General features: G+C 35.8%; 1 protein-coding gene across 2 annotated transcripts in view; it reads left to right on the plus strand.

The window, feature by feature from the left end:
- Positions 1-17,980, plus strand: part of LOC134752569 (uncharacterized) — a 191,774-nt gene that overhangs the window by 108,697 nt on the left and 65,097 nt on the right. For both annotated transcript variants that reach the window (XM_063688247.1, XM_063688241.1), the window contains exon 3: positions 15,407-15,594. In XM_063688247.1, the coding sequence (XP_063544317.1) occupies positions 15,407-15,594 (188 nt within the window). The remainder of the gene's footprint in view (positions 1-15,406; positions 15,595-17,980) is intronic.

Raw genomic sequence — 17,980 nt, forward strand, 5'->3', positions numbered from 1 at the left:
TGAGTCATTGAAGAGTTCCGTTCTGATCATCATCAACAGTTCCACTTCATCAAATGTTACTTTTTTAAATGTAAATGCTTGATTTGTTGATGAAAATATTAAAATCACTATATGTATGCCTTTAACATTTGAGGAGTTCCCTCGATTCCTCATGGATCCCATCATCAGAACTGCATTTTGACAAAAACGGGACCAATCTGTATGGCATCTGTAAAGCAATCTCTTATAATTAAAAAAAAAAGAATTTTCAAAATCGGTCCAGAAATGACGTAGTTATGGAATAACAAACATTAAAAAAGAAACAACCGAATTGAGAACCTCCTCCTTTTGAAATCTTGAAGTCAGTTAAAAATTGAGGAAAGTTTAATATTAATATTAAACAATTATGTTAAAAATTAAAAAATACGTTAAAACCACACTATTATAAAGAAAAACCGGACTCAAGTCGGACTCGCCCACCAAGGATTCCGTACAATTTTCATTTATTTTTAATTATTTTTTATTTATTATAAATTTAAATTTTTTAGACTCGTTCCTATCCTTGTAGTGTAAGACAATATTACTTGCCAAATTGCATAGTTCTAGGTCAACGGGAAGTACTTGCCCTATTAATTACACACACACACACTATGATAAAGAAAAACCGGACTCAAGTCGGACTCGCCCACCTGGGATTCCGTACAATTTTCATTTATTTTTTATTATTTTTTATTTATTATAAATTTATATTTTTTAGACTCTCCTATCCTTGTAGTGTAAGACAATATTACTTGCCAAATTTCATAGTTCTTGGTCAACGGGAAGTACTTACCCTATTAATTTTGATTCCCTTGAGAGTGTCTTGGCAAACAGACAGACGGACGGACAGCCGAACGGACGGAGAACAAAGTAATCCTATAAGGGTTCCGTTTTTTCCTTTTAAGTTACGGAACCCTAAAAATAAAATAAGCTGCTAAAGTTGAAATCCCATTGTAACTTTCTTCTCTCGCGTAATAGTACACTTTCTGTGTACTATTCCACACAGAAATTTAAAGAAAAAAGGTTTCAATGCGATGCAACGATAAATAAATTAATTAAAAAATTAAAAACACGACTGCTGAATTATAAGCGAACTGAAAAGCTAAAAATATTTTTGATTTTAGTTATAGTTACATAACTTTATGAATTTAAATTGGAATATAAATGTACACTTACGGTCATTTACACTAAATACAAAGGTTTATGCACATTTATGACGTGACTGTACCTGTGTATTTTATATCGATTGCACTCGGGGGACCTTCTGAATGGGAATATGCAGTACATCAAGGTCCCCCGACTGCAATCGATATAAAATATATATATATATATATTTTATTCATTTTAGTGACAAAACGAAAGAACCAAAAGTATGATTTATAAAAAAATCCAGACAATTTTAAATGTGGATATTAAATTTGACCTTTTAATTAGCTCAACGTTCCGGAATCGAAATGCGGCCATCTTTTCTGTGGGCAATATACCTATGCACGATTTGGGACATTTCACATCTATATCTTTACATTGGTACAGCTTTTAAGAGGTATTAGTAGTTTTGAATGTTTGAGGCTCAGGAAAGACTCGTAAGTCTCATAATTTTAATTTTTACTTTAAAAGATTTTCATTAAATTATCTTTGACGCGGCTTTGGTACGTCCCACGTATGGCCTTCGGCAAAATAGCAGGTTAATAGAGTTAGACAAACTAGACAAAGATAAGTCTGCAGCGATTGTGATTGTCCAGACTGTGCAAGTAAATTTTTAAATGGGAAATTTCTATGAAATTATGACGTAAGTATAATTAACACTTTCACATGCCAGAAGCTCAGCGTAGTGCCGAAGGCCCAAAACGTCCTAGAGAGACGCCCTTCTATGAAAAGCCTAAGGCCAAGCTGCGGGAGGTTAGTGCTGAAACACAAAACCATTGTACAAGTATCGAATTGCGTAGAACGAAAGCCGAGCTCCGCGTAGGGCGGCAGGGCCGGGACACGCACTTCCTGCAATATCTTCAAATATTATAACTATGCAAAGGCCGAAGGCCGAGCTGCACGAGTCCCGCAGCTCGGTCTTTAAGCGCGCCTTCGTTGTTAAGATACTAGGGGAAATTGCAGGAAGCGCGTACCTGTTGGACACTCCGGGCCTTCGGCCCTAGCTAGGTGGAGCGCGGCCTACGGCCCTCGCATTTAGACACTTGTAACATTTGTTCTGTGTTTGAATACTAAAAGCGCGCTACTCTCGAACTCGAATGCTTCGGGCCTGCGGCCTTCGCATGTACTATTGTTATATGTCTGAATACTAGAGAAAGGCGCGTCTTTATCGGACTCTTTGGGCCTTCGGCTATGTGCGTAGCACTTGACGGTATTTGTCGGACGCACCCGGCCTTCGGCACTTTTACTATTGTTGTGTTTGAGCACTACACCTTGCTCTTCGGCCTTTGCAATTAAGATACTAGGGGGAAGTTGCGGAAAACGCGCACTCCAGGCCTCCGGCCCTACGCGGAATTCAGACTTTGGCCTTTGAATTTAGACATTTATACCTACTATCGTTCTGTGTCTGAACACCAAATTATTAAAGGCGCTCCTCTCTCAGACGCTTTGGGCCTTCTTTTATTTAGTCCTTAGATTAATACATACAGTCGACTTTATGTCGCGAGCTTTCTACAATACATTATTAAATCAACGTACACATAGTATAAATAAACTATGTGACTTAAACACTTTTCACAATCATGAAAATTCGTTTAGTAGGTACTAAAGCTAATAAGAAATGGAGTTAGTAGGTACCTATGCACGAGTTCAAACAAAACCTGTTTTTTTTTCCTTTACAACCGGGTTATATCAGTAGGAAAGTAGGTACATAAGCAATACGAATATCATCGCTTAAATCGAAGTTCACATAAATTTTAGATTTTAAATATTTCAATAGCGCGATTTTAAAATGTTTGTCTTTAGTTTCAAAATTTACACTATACCATATTATTTTTTTGTATATATTTTCTGATCTGCAGTAAAATTCTTTTATTTAAGACGTCACTAAATAAGATAGAAGGATTTATTTTTCTTAGCATATTTTGTAAATCCTTATTCTACCAAAGTAAGAATCAAACGCATATGTTGCATATATATTTTGAATCTTCTTTCAAAGCTCTTCATTTTGATACCCCACTCGATAAGTTTGCAAGATTTTTTTTTCCAACTGTCGCGCATTATTGTGTATTACGTCCGCCATATTGATTTTATTATGACGTCACATAGCCTATGTCACCCGGGATGACGTAAGCATTCTAATGATATATCATACTTCTAAATCGGTTAAGGCATTTAGAAGTTATGGTGGAATAAAGAAACTCACATACATATATATACATATATACATACAAACATGAACGCTGAAAACATTACACTCTTTTTTTTGGGCAGTCGTGTAATAAAAAGAGGGAATTACACACTTGCCAATAAAGTTTTACATTTTAACTCACGCGAGTGGTTGCGTACCTAAGCGGACGTTAAAAACTACCAAAGGATTTTTTTTTCTAAAATTTGATTGGACACGAAGTCCGAGCGGCGTCCCTGTACCTACTCTACGTTTGCCTTCAATTTGGCCCCTTTTATGTTGTCGGGCATACTTTTTGTCAGAAATCACTTTTGCAATACAATTTTGGTACATATCGACGCTGGAAAGGAGAAATGGGATAAGCGATAGTTTTAGAGATATTGAGTTATATACATCGTTGGAATCGACAGATTTTTCTGCGTCGAATGGACTAGGTTTCGTACCAATCTGACGACTTTAGTGTCGCTTATCCAGTCGGTGATTCAGAGAATCACGGACACATTTCAATCACTAAACGACTTAGATTTTGACGACTTTTAAAAAAAAGGAGTTTAGATGAATTCTGCATAATGAACCTTAGAGTTTTTTACTTATTTGCCAGCAGTTTTTTACTTATTTGGCATAATAATTAATCGAGTAAAAATCATGTTATTGCAAAAGATGCTTATTGTAGTCAAGAAAAAATATATAGATGTAAAAATCGACATGGAAAAAATAAAGATAAATTATCTAATCACTTTTCAAGAAACTATTTAATTTGATAAGCTACTAAATTTATGGGACACATTCAGATTCAACCTAGGGTAGGTACATCCCATTATTTTTTTAGTTATCAAGCACGAACACTAACTTTTGTTAGTATGTATGAATGTTTAGATTATGATTAGATTTTAGATTATTTCAAAAAATAATGAAAACCAGACTTGGCATTTTATGAAAATATGAATAATAATATGAAAAAGGAAGTAATAAAAAAGATTACTATTTCCAAGTATAGTATTTCCAAGTTATTTCAGGAAAAACTTATTTGCCAGTACAGTTTAATCTTCACTTGGATAATTTTGCCTTATGATAATTTAACCTTTCACTGTCGGTTAGATTTTTTTACCTCTGCCCTAATAATAAGTTTTAATGTCGTTTGAGATATTTCACCTATATGCTTATGAGCAAGTTAACATCGATAGATAAATTTACCTAACTGTCAAAGCTGAATTGTCGGCGTTTATCTTTTACATTTACATTTAAAACTTTTGTCGTTTATTCCGTTTTTCCTGAAATAACTTGGAAATACTATACTTGGAAATAGTAATCTTTTTTATTACTTCCTTTTTCATATTATTATTCATATTTTCATAAAATGCCAAGTCTGGTTTTCATTATTTTTTGAAATAATCTAAAATCTAATCATAATCTAAACATTCATACATACTAACAAAAGTTAGTGTTCGTGCTTGATAACTAAAAAAATAATGGGATGTACCTACCCTAGGTTGAATCTGAATGTGTCCCATAAATTTAGTAGCTTATCAAATTAAATAGTTTCTTGAAAAGTGATTAGATAATTTATCTTTATTTTTTCCATGTCGATTTTTACATCTATATATTTTTTCTTGACTACAATAAGCATCTTTTGCAATAACATGATTTTTACTCGATTAATTATTATGCCAAATTTAGCTAGGACTCTTTTACCTGAATAATTTCTTGTGAAACATGTCGGTAAGATAATTTTACCTAACTTTATTTTTACGGTCATTTTGCTTAAGCGACACTAAATTCTAAAATAACCCATTTAAAGGTAAAATTATGATAGGATAATATAGGACATATCACTATAACCATATAAAGTTACTCATTTAAGATATTCGACTTCATTACGAATTTTAATGAATTTTTTTCTGAAAATATCGCAATATTTTGGCTCTCTTGTAAAGTTAGCTAGGTAGGGTTTACATATCGTTTATCCCATTTCTCCTGTCTAGCGTCGATATGCTTATAGTTTGCACTGCAGCTCATAATACTTTTTATTTTTAATAAATCGGGAAGGAGCTTTTGATGGGGATTGAATTTCTTTTTTGGGTTATAACCTAATTTAGTGTATTTTCGTAGGACGTTAAAATATGGAAAACTTTTATGACAAAAAATATCGATTTAAATTCACTGTATTTTTCTTTTCAATTTGCTGGTATACAACTTAGACTAACAGAAAATATACTTACCGAATAAATAAAAAGTTTTATTTACACACAAAGAAGATACAGTACATTTTTCTTCTAGAACCTTTAGCACTTACAAAAAAAAAGTGCGTTTGGTCGCGCGACGGGCTGGGTGGTATTATGGATGACTCACGTTAGACCGGGCCGTGACCGGGCCGGAGCTTCCGGCGCTTCTTTTTCTATGGAAAGCATCACGTGATCACCTGTCATGTTATAGAAAAGTAAGCGCCGGAAGCTCCGGCCCGGTCACGGCCCGGTCTAACATGAGTCATCCTTTAGCTGTTGGTGTGTGCTCGACGCGGACGGAACAACGTGAGTGGTGTCATTGAATAATTTTTAAGAAAAAGAAACCGACTTTAATGGGGGATGCCGTTGAAAGGTTACTTATTGTTGATGGTGCACTCCACACATTGAAATAAAAAAGATAGCATCTTTTGCCTAACTAAAAGGAGGTAAAACCACCCACTTTTCTAGTAGCATTTCGTTTCTGTAAGGGTCACAGTTCTAACCTAACCTAACCCAATGTTCTGAGAGCATTTCGTTACTGTAAGGGTCACAGTTCTACCCACCCACCCACCTAACCCACTTTTCTGATAGCAGTTCGGTTCTGCGAGGATCGCAGTTCAAAAAAAAGTCCAGGCCCAAGTTTGGGTCTGGGTCCATAACGAAGAGAATAAATCGCTAAACAAGAACTATATGTTGTTGAAGAGTTCCACTCTGATCATCATCAGCAGTTCCACTTCATCAAATGTTAATTTTTTGAATGTAAATGCTTGATTTGTTCCAGTTCAGAGTTCCATTCTAACTCTTTAACGTTTGGCGATTTGTCCTCTTCTTTATGTTTGTTGAGCAACTTAAGTTTTTAAGACATATTTTTGTCAAGCTCGAGTTCTGATGATGAGACCCACGAGGAACTGAGGGAACTCCTCAAATGTGAAAGGCATACATATAGTGATTTTTGTATTTTCATCAACAAATCCAGCATTTACATTTAAAAAAGTGACATTTGATGAAGTGGAATTGCTGATGATGATCAGAATGGAACTCTTCAATGACACATAGTTCACGTTTGGCGATTTGTTTTCTTCCTTATGGGCCCAGACCTAAACTTGGACTCGGACTCGGACCCGGACCCGGGTCTGAACATGGACCTTGACTGAGACCCGGACCCGGACCGAACTCTGACCCAAACTTGGACCCGGACAGCCGGACACGGACCCGGACTCGGATCCGGACCCAGACCCGGATCCGGAGATGCTACTAGAAAAGTGGGTTAGGTGGGTGGGTGGGTTTTGAACTGCGATTCTCACAGAACAGAACTGCTATCAGAAAAGTAGGTTAGGTTAGGTTAGAGCTGTGACCCTTACAGAAACGAAATGCTATCAGAAAAGTAGGTTAGGTTAGAACTGCGACCCTTACAAAAACGAAATGCTACTAGAAAAGTGGGTCGTTTTACCTCCTTTTCTATATAATTAGGCAAAAGATGCTGTCTTTTTCATTTCATTGTCTGGAATCTAAGAGTGCACCATCAACAATAAGTGAACTTTCAGCGACATCCCCCATTAAAGTCGGTTTTTAATAAATTTTTAAAATTATGAAATCTTGAAGTCGGTTAAAAAAATATTTATTTTATTTTATTTTTTACACTTATGTTATTCTTGTAGGTAATGTAAAATATGTGACATGGGTAAGTGCTGAAAGCCAATTTTAAACTTGTGTCGTTGTAATAGTACATTTCGATGCTAGTGCGGAAAGTATGTCATTACTTTACGAGTACCGAGATATCTCGGGATGAGTGAAGAATGACATTTCCGCACGTGTATCGGAGTTTCTTTAATACAGTTGCGAAAAAATAATAAAAACAACAAGTAAGGAATTAAAAACTTTGGAAATTTAAAACACCTCTTAGTAGGTAGTAAAAGTAAGAAAAAACGCCTCTTCTTTGACAGGCGTTTCGGCAGCTATTCCTACCTCTACCTTCCATAGCTATTCCGTTCCATTCAGACAATTGTTATTTTCGTGTTGCACACATAATTTTTCACCTCAGTAGTGAGAACATATTAAAGGTTAATATGTATTTCAAATTACACAGAATAAACAGAAAAAAAAGTATTATAATATGTACGATACGATACGATACGATACGGGACGGACCGTACCGTACCGTACCGTAAAAAAATGTAATAAATGTATGAAGTTCATGGCCTTCACTAAATTAAAAAGCTACATTGTTTCATTGTTGTGTGACGAAAGTAGGCTTGTTCGAGCTGCTGAGGTGAAAATTATTAAGAACGGTTTTTCAATATTCAATATTAAAAAATAAACGTGGATGATGAGGTAAGTAATTAAATTATGAAATATGTATATTTTTCGTATTCTTACATTAACAGTAGGTTTTTATGTTGATTACGACGTTTAAAGAAAACTAATATTAATAACTCTCATCAATAAGTAGTCATGAATTGGAACAAGTATAAATTAAAAAAAATTGGAAAAGTAAAAGGCACTAGTTCGCGAAATCTCGATACTCGTGAAGTAATGACATACTTTCCGCACTAGCATTGAAATATACTATTTAGCTCGTGTTTTGCAATCCCAAGAATGGCTTGGAATTGGTTGTTTTCTATACTTATATGACAGTTAATTATTTTACTATTTCAACTTTACTAAATCGTCCATTATACTAAAAAAAAATTTACACGGCCTTTAACTAATATTCGAATTGCGACTGCAGCCTTGCGTGCAGCAATACAGCAGCGGAAAATTGGGGTTGTCAGGGTCATTTTCCTTAATTAATTGCATTTCTGTCGTTGCCGCAGTGCTGTCACGGTGAAAATGTTGAATGCTTCACTCGTTTTATCAAGGAGATTGACTTAATTCCCACTGTGTGCACATTAAAGCTATGTGAGAACATACATTAAAACAAGATCTCAAATTGCTATGTATTTATTCCTGCCAATTCTCGTGGACCACAATTCAATTTTGCTATAAAATGGTGCCTATATATCCGGAGAGTTCTAACTAAAAAACCATTCCTTTTTCATACATAAAATTGGCCAAGAGCATGTCGGGCTATGCTCAGTAAAAGGTGCCGTAATTACCATTCTGCCAGAATAGGCTCAACTGGGGCTGTTAGAAAGTATTATATCATGTACATTTATTTACAAGCAGGGAGTACCTTCGCAGCACTTTATACGTCTTTTACTAAGAATGAAGACTTTTAGCTATAATTAAAAATCGGCTAGACCGATCATGTTTTCTATAGTTTTTATTGAAAGTATTTATAAAGTTTTTGTTTTACGATTTTTTTCATATTTTTGGACCCATGGTTTAAAAGTTCGATGGGGTTTTTTTTCTTTCGGAACAATTATTTCCGAAACTATTTAATTTATTGAAAAATGGTTGTTGGAGACCCTTATTCGTTTTGAAAGACCTACCCAACGATCGCCCACACTATTGGGTTAATGTGAAAAAAAAAACGTTTTGTGTGGGAGGTACCGTAAAATAATGTTTTTCGTAGTTTTTATTTTATCGTTATGTCGCCATGCTTGACTTATGTATCCATATCAAATTGCAGCTTTTTAGCACTCAAGGATTCAACTTTACATCAGATCTGCAGCTTTTTCGTGCATACAATCAATCGTTTTGCATTTATCGGCCATCGTTGTACAAATGTTCTTCCCAAAAATCGGTCAGTTGCTTCGAGTCGGTCACTCGAGCACGACACGCTAGTGAATGTTCCGCTTGAGGCCACCAGCCGAAATAAAAACAAATGCGGGGCCATCCAATCTCGCGGGCACTCATTTCCACGAGCTACGCTCGGCCCATGTTCATAGAAACTGCGTTTTGGGATGGTGATAATATAAGTGTTTATTTTGTACGTCATAACACGTGATAGAAAAATTCACGTGTTGAAAACAACTGGCTTAATACAGTCATGTTCTGCCTATCTTAAATACTGAAATATTATTTTTAAGTAGGTTACAGAAAGAAACGCCTAATAAATATAGGTATATCTCTATTGAAATAATGTGAATAACAGAAACTAACTAATAATATGTAGTGAACTACTAAAACTAACTAGTACTATGACTTCAAAAGGTAAGATAATAAATTTCCATTTTTAATATGACGTAGGAAATAATATCCCTTGTACTCGTCACGTGCTTCACGTAGTCACATGTTGAGTCGGAAACGCATTTTTGTTATGTTGCGACAACATGCTGGAAATGTGTAATTAATTTTTTGAATTCGGGCCCCTTCAAGCGGCAGATCCTTAGGACCGAAGCAATTTCATTTTCTGCCCTTTGTATCCGTCTTATTTTCGATTTCCTTAATATCCAAATATCATGTTCTTACTGAATAGAAAACCAATTTATTCGAAAATGTAAAATCTCAATAATCACACACTTATACAAATTAAAAGTAATCTAAACCTATCTTAACCTATGGGGTTATATCTACAAATATCCCCTATGCCGCTGACATTTGGGAGTGTGCCCACAAGACTGGCCGCGTTTCCTCGCTGGATGGCAATGCCAATGCGCTGAGCCAGGAACGAGCCAGCCCCGCGGTCACCAGTGGAACCGATGAGAAGATAAGTATTTTAATTTTTGAAAAAGTTTCAGTACCTCCGGCCCCCAAGGACCTAACGTTTCTACAGCAAACGCCGCAATTACATAGCCGTCCCCTAAAGACGCGTATTTGCGACGTTTTGCAGCTTCAGCAGGAGCGGCAGCACTGCTTGCCTTTAACGATGTCGTACCGAGGTAGGACGGCGCGAGGGTGTCTACGCAGGTTCCGTCCCATATTAAAGGCCGTCCCCGTTTGCTCCGATATAAATACAATGCAGTGCAGCGTAAGCGCCATCGACAATAAGGTCCCTTTTCATAGAAAATGCCCCATTTACGGATTTTGAAGGCATCATAGAGGGTTTATGATATGTGTGTAAATAAATAAATAAATAAAATATCGTTTATTTCAGGCTTTTAGCCCATAATACACTAAGACAAACACAGTACAATTATACGACACTTAAACTACACAATGGCATACCTATTAAGTATATATATTATATATATAATATATTAAGACCGACGGATGATGTCGTTAAGGCAGGCATGGCAGGAAAGGCGACCTGATTATATATGGGGCATTTTCTATGAGAAGGGACCTTATTGTCGATGGCGCTTATGCCGCACAGCGTCGCGCGGCATTGTATTTATATCGAAGCATCGTTTATAATGGCGTTAGCGCCATCGACAATAAGGTCCCTTTTTATAGAAAATACCTCATATACTTCTAATAAATTAGTATTATAAAATGGATGATGATGACTGTAGCACAGTCACAGTCACTGTGATTATCGACGAGCTTGGCCCCGTGTCGCAAACCGACTGCTAGGCAAAAACTGTTAGGGTCTAGTAAATTTCCAAAATTAGCCGAAGGGATAGCGTGTAGCCAGTACCCCGAATCTCTCGCTGATATTGCTAGCAGGCGGACCTTCTTTAGGCTTGACGGGTTGTTTTCCATGAGATAGCCTCCATGTACCATCCGGCAGAAAGGTTCGTCCCAATGTTTTTGTATATTTGGGCTAGAGGGCAGATCTTTGCCGAGGCAGGCCGTTCTCCAGGCATCCCTAGCCTGGGACAAGCACGCTATCTCACAATCACCGAGTGAGGGTTGTAGAATATTGCCTGTGAGGGCTAGCGTGCTATGTACCGAGGACAGGAACGCTTTTAGGACAAGGCTCCCAGTTGGCCTCAGCCCTAAACCACCGAACCTTACTGGTAAAGATGCAATTAAAAACATCCTGGTGTCACTCTAAAAACAAATAAAATTATTTTCTATGAAAATATTTTAATTTGTGTTTTTTCAAGTAGACACACTACTATTTAAACTATAAGCTGTAATAAATGTCATATACGAAGGAAAAAATTACCAAAGCCTCCAGTGTCAAGGGCTGTGTAGTAGAGCTGAGTGTTAGAGATGGCAAGGGGGCGCCACAAGCCTTCGGGAAATTGTCATATACTTGGAAATTTCGACCCATGCCGCCGTGACTGGATAGCCAAGCGGTTCAGGCACCTGTCCGGTAAATGGGGGACGCTGGTTCCATTCCAGCTCTGGACACGTGAGGCTTTGGTCATTTTTTCCTTCGTATATAACAGTCAGTTTATCCTTGTGTCAATTTTGATATTTGATATTGATAAATTTTCGCGAAGGGGAACGTCCTTATTATATCAATTTTATTGGCGTCGTCTGAGTCTACATATAGGTATAGTTCGCATTTGTTAGGGTTGAGTTGTAGGCCAATGTTGATGGATTTGGAGCTAATGGTCTAATGGTGTGGTAGTAATGGTGATGGTAATGGTGGAGTCTTTTAGGACTGAAGTAGGTTCACCTCCCGATGTACTATCGTCTAAATACCAAACATTAAGGCGAGGTGAGATCTGAGATGGAAGGATGTATGGCGAGACTGAAGATAGCCGGTCCCAGGGGGTCGCCTTGTTGGCAGCCAGTGGATTGTACAGTACGGTGTGGCTCCTGTATTTGAGGTGGGTGGGAGAACTTACTGTAACACTGCCATATGGGGGTATTTTTTTACAAAATATTTAATTTATTGAGGGTTTATGAATTAAAATGTAACTACATTTATGTTTAAGTAGATAGATTTGAAAACGATTGAATCGATATTAGTTAAATTAAGTATTTTTACAAAATGTTCAATTTAGAAAGTATTTACTCGTCGATTTGCCCTAGAGCCATGATTATAACGAAGTTGTAATGTCTTAAAATTCGATTATGGCTCCTAAAGGCAACATCACAGTGCCCTTCACTCGGCTCCATAAAATTAAAAAATCATTCATGGGTAATTGTGTAAGATTTTATAATAAATTTCTAAATATCTTCACTGAAAATAAACTCATTTATTTGATAATAAGTGTTATAAAATAAATATTAAAACTAAAACTAACTACAATTATAATAACTAAAGCTAAAAATTAAAAATACCTATCAAAATTTTGTGCTCTTGGTAGGGTGCCCATCACGCAGGCAGCGTTCCCGCGCTGGATTGCTATGGCCAATCTGCGCGAGAAAGCCGCCTGCGCGAGGGTCACCTGTGGCCTCCCTTAAGCGTTCGCTGAGCGCCTTGTGGAGCCCCCATCACTGAAATGTCTGTTAATAAATTTAAAAATTATGTAAAACGTAAGCTTATCTCTAAGCCTAGCATAATTTTTTTAACATTTGGATTTTTATTTTAAAAAGATTGTAGACGTATTTTTTTTACAATTTTGGTGTTTGACGATCCTTTTGTAAAAATGTTATTATTAAGTTTAACATATATATAATAATTAAATGTTTTTAAGAACCATAATAACTGCATCAATAAATTGCTGTGATATTGTGCGAGCACCGATTAGTCGGCTAGTCGGCATAATCAATCGGATCAAATAAGTCGGTGCATGACGACTATGCATTTACATCTTAAGAAAATTATTTGACACTTCAGTTTAACAGGCAAGTGAGCAAATATTGGGAAAAGCATTATAAAGACTTTCCGAAAAGCAGCTTATTCCAATAATATTATTATGCTTCATGCTTCACTCAAAGTTGTTCCCAACTTGGCGGAAATTTTGTTGCTTTTTGAAGCATTAACCAAAATGACGATTTGATCTAAGAAGTGAGAATTCTTAAGAAAAAAAAAACTAGTTTTCTAATGGCTGTTATGGCTGGTTGTACTCGTATACCTCGTGGTGGGGCGGCAGCAAACTTGATGTTTATGAAATAACCAATCCTACTCGTATATTACAATAAATTTAAAATACGGATTAACCTTTCATGATTTTTACTCATTTCAAAATTACTTCCGAGACCACGGGGACAACGTTATTCTCGAAATGTCGAAGGTAATTTGAAAAATTAAATTAACTATACTCGATTAAGTCCCGTTTAAGTAAATAACAATGAGCAAATGTTAATATTGGGAAGAATAAATCACGTTACATTCGTCATAGATCTGTCTACACAGTCAATTATTTCAATTCTCATTTACTCACTGTGTATAGGGTATTTGACAACATTAAAAATATATAACGAATTGCTGTCATCCTGAAAGATAATAAACTAATAAAGTATATTTCACTATATTTGAATGTAAATTATGTTTATTTTTTGGAAAATAAACGAAAGAAAATTTAATATTTTTTGAAATTTCATCAGGGACGTGAACGCTCTGTGATTGGTCAACGCTCGCATGACGTCACACGCGGGTAAATTCTTGATTGTCTTGAGTGTTTTAGCAGTTTTATTTGTATTTAGTTAATTTTAGTTATTGTTCCACAGTTTTCTGATATATTCCGATTTATCCGTTTGTCGGTTTATTCGTATATTTATCGTGTAGTGGCACAATATTCATAAGAATCTCAAAATGGAGCCGAAATATGTGAAAGCTGATAGCGGCAACCTACCAGACATAGACGCATCAATGGTTGCACCTTTCTTTAAAGATAATCCGGATTACTATGCTGCGGAACTTAGAAATGTAAAAACAGCTGTGTGGGTTTTTTTTTATACGTAGAAATTGTTTATTTACGAACATTTCGATTTCGATGATACGAATACGACGACGATATATATATAGAATACGATGACGAGAATAGTATCTCCATACTGCACTTTAGTTTGAAAGAAAAAGTATGCTACTAACTACCTACTAATGCTGAAAGAGCTATGTTATGAGGTTACATAATAATAATATAATATATTAAATACCTAGATCTTGTTTCGTTAAATAACAAAATCCGCTGCTTTAATTACCATATTTATTTACAGTTAAATATTACTTACATCGAAGTGGTCTTCACACATAAAAACATTTGTATGCGCTAAAATGCTCTTTGGGGTCTCTTCGCGCTAGTTTTAAACACATTTGTCTTTTTTTGGGATTTTTTGGAATGGAAACAAACGATTTGTCTGGATTTTTTATAGTCGTACTTGAACATTGCGGCACTATACACCATTTATATACCATTTTGCAGTGAAATAATGAATTCAATGCACATAAACCATAAGATTAACTAAGGTCATTGACTGAGTTTACTTGCACGTGACGTCACACGTGTCACGTGATTAGCCCCTTTGCGAAAACAGCGTTTAAGGCGCGTTCAAAATAAATAAACTTTAACATTGTTTTTTTATATTTAATACAGGAAATTTCACGGAAATATCAATGTAGTGTAATTATTAAGTCATAAACAATCAATTAAAATCATTTTCAAAAATTAGTCAAATAGCCTATAATATTTGACGTAATTTAAGAAGAAAGGGTGGACCGCTCCTCCATACAACAACCGTAGTCCCCATTTTCCTATCTGCATATTATCTTCATAGAAAATATTTTGACATAAATTGATTTAGGTATAGTTACCAGAGGTACCTATACCTATTATTAATACCTATTGTATTATATTATAGAGGTACCTATTATAAATATTAGGAGCTTTAAAAAATATATTTATGGAATTTGTTTTTCGCTTCGAAAAATCGAAAAAAGTCAAACGAAGGAAATTGGGGAGCACGTTTGCATAAAAACCGGCCAAGTGCGAGTCGGACTCGCGCACCGAGGGTTCCATACTTTTTAGTATTTGTTGTTATAGCGGCAACTATCACGGTTCATGAGATACAGCCTGGTGACAGACAGACAGACGGACAGACGGACAGAAGGACAACGGAGTGTTAGTAATAGGGTCCCGTTTTTACCCTTTGGGTACGGAACCCTAAAAACTATAGTCCACTATCCTCGTACATAATATAATATTTCTATATGCCATATTGTCCCCAGCGCCAACATCGTCTCCCCCAACACTGAAGCCCGAACACAACGAGCTGACGGTCACGTTCCCGCCGCTGGATGATCTCTACCACACGCCTGAGAAGCACTTCGCAACTGAAAACAACACGGTTGTGACTTCCCAAATCGGCTCCACGGCTCTGTTACCGTGTGTCATTAGAAATATTGGTGATGGAATTGTGAGTATTTTTTTTATATAATTCCACTAGTCTCCGCTCGCGGCTCCGTCTGCGTAGGATACGTTAAAAATTCTAGGGTTAGAATTTACAGGCTTGTAAGGTGGAATTATAACGGCATAAATGCATACTTATTAAATATAAACCAACTCTTTTTTCGTGTCTAGTTATTAATTATAATGGTAATTCTTCTTATCTAATCTTATTAAAATGTTTCGAGTAAAATACTAATGCATGCTGTGTTCGCCTTTAATTGGTGGCGCAATACGTGACGTGTTAGTCTACAAATTGTTGTTGCCACTGTGTTAGTGAACCTTTAAAAAAAAAACTACTTTTGGTGTTGAATTTTTCATAATTTGCGATAAAGGCGTTGTTTTTAATCTTGGTACTCTATTTTAACCTCAGCCGCACAATAAAAGCTGTCTATTATTTAATGTCAATACACAAAATATCTTCAATTATTTTTCTGTCCTTTGCCCACAAATTATTAAATTATGATTTGGACTTATAAGTTAATGATTTAAGTTTATAGTTGCTATTTGCAAAATAGTCGCAATTTTTTTTCGGGTCGATTATTTATTTCCGAATATATTAACTTTATTAAAAAATCTATCACGAATTTATTTTGTTATTTTGTGGACTATTGACAATAATTGACATTTATGTGTGTGGGTGGTTAGAAATTGTGATATCTACCCCAAACTTTTTCATAGATTTTTCATCGGGTAGTTACACAATTCTCTGTTTTGACATATTGGTGGAACATCAGTTAGCCACGACCACGACCAATGAAACCAGTATCGAAAAGTCGGTAAATAAAATAAATTCGCTTTAAACCCGGCTATAAATATAATTTAATATATTTATAAGGTTTCCTAGTTGACTACGGAACCCTAAAAATACGTGTTGCTCGGCGGTAAAGTGTGCTTCTCGTGTCAAAATCCTCGAATTTCCCAAAGTTAACCTGTTTAAATCAGTTGCGTTTTCGCGTACTCAACTTTCAACGAGCAAACTCTTTCCTGGCTCTTCAGTACGAGACTGCAAAGTCAAGGTTCATGCTATCATTGCAATGACGATTTCTTCGACTTTTCATTCTGATTTACTATAAATAAAAAAATAGATAGTAAATATTTACTTTTCTCTTTTAGTCTTTTTTAAACCATATTTAATAAATGACTATAATAAATGTATGTAGGTTATAAACTGAAATAAATGTCATATACTAAGAAAAAGTGACCAAGGCCTCCCAGTGCTCTGCTATCGCGACAGGTGCCTGTGCCATTCGGCCACCACCGGGCCACGGCGGCACCTTTTCTTAGTATATGACATTTATTTCAGCTTATAATTTATATAGTAGTGTTTCTACTTAAAATAAAAACAAATTAAAATATTTTCTGAAAAAAATGTAATTTGTTCTAATACTTCTAACAAATATGTAGGTATTTACTGAACTTCGAAGAAATTCACATTACCTGCTTAAATTTTCAGTATGAGCCGGGGTGGCTCGCACATAATAAGCTTAATTTTCGCGCAAATTTAATTATACCGGAACCCCAATAAACAGTCGATTCTGCTAAAAATAAGCAATTTGCAAACTCATAATATGGTAATTATATGCGCCGAGCTAAAGAAGCGGAAAATACAAGGTGAATTATAAGTCTACTTGACTTTAATGAAAGTATTTTCTTTCTTTTATATTTAAGACTCGGGCATGATAAATATCTTTAAGGGAGTATTATCATGCTACGTTTCCGTTGCACAGGTCAACAGACTACTAATTACTAATTAAAGTTCAAATGTAATAAAGAGGCAAAACGAAAAATGAAATGTAAGTCAGGTACCTTAGTAGATACTCGCTTTTTCTTTTTTTCTTTCTATTCGTGTTCAAGAGTCAGTCGCTTTACGCGCAAAGCGCTCGCTTGTAGAAAGGCTTGTAATACACTCCTTAACGTCACACGCGCGTAGGTAACGTAACCCTTGATTTCATACTAATTACCCAGTACAAACTAGCGTTTAGCCCAAAGCACATTAGGCCAACTCAACAAGGTAAATAAACGCAGCTCGTTACGAACGTATTAAGCGAGCCATTAATTAGTCAGGTAGACTGCTGAAATGGTCGTCGTGTTACGATTGTTTGATGTAGTACACTAATGGTGTATTTCCTGGCGTTCATCCCTCTTTTACTTAAGTAGTATTGAAATTGAACGGATTGTTGAAGAAGATACGGCTTGACATAAAAGGCTGTTCAACTTATAATTATCAGTTGGAATGGAACTGTCTAAATAAAGGACTGAGTATCTCAGAAGTAACAGACAACTTCTTACATTAGAAGTTTTTTAATTTTGCTGGCGTCTCAATAAGAGTCCTTACAATGTAAGAAAAATAAATG

The sequence above is a fragment of the Cydia strobilella genome, chromosome 2, assembly GCF_947568885.1.
Source record: "Cydia strobilella chromosome 2, ilCydStro3.1, whole genome shotgun sequence".
NCBI lineage: Eukaryota > Metazoa > Arthropoda > Insecta > Lepidoptera > Tortricidae > Cydia > Cydia strobilella.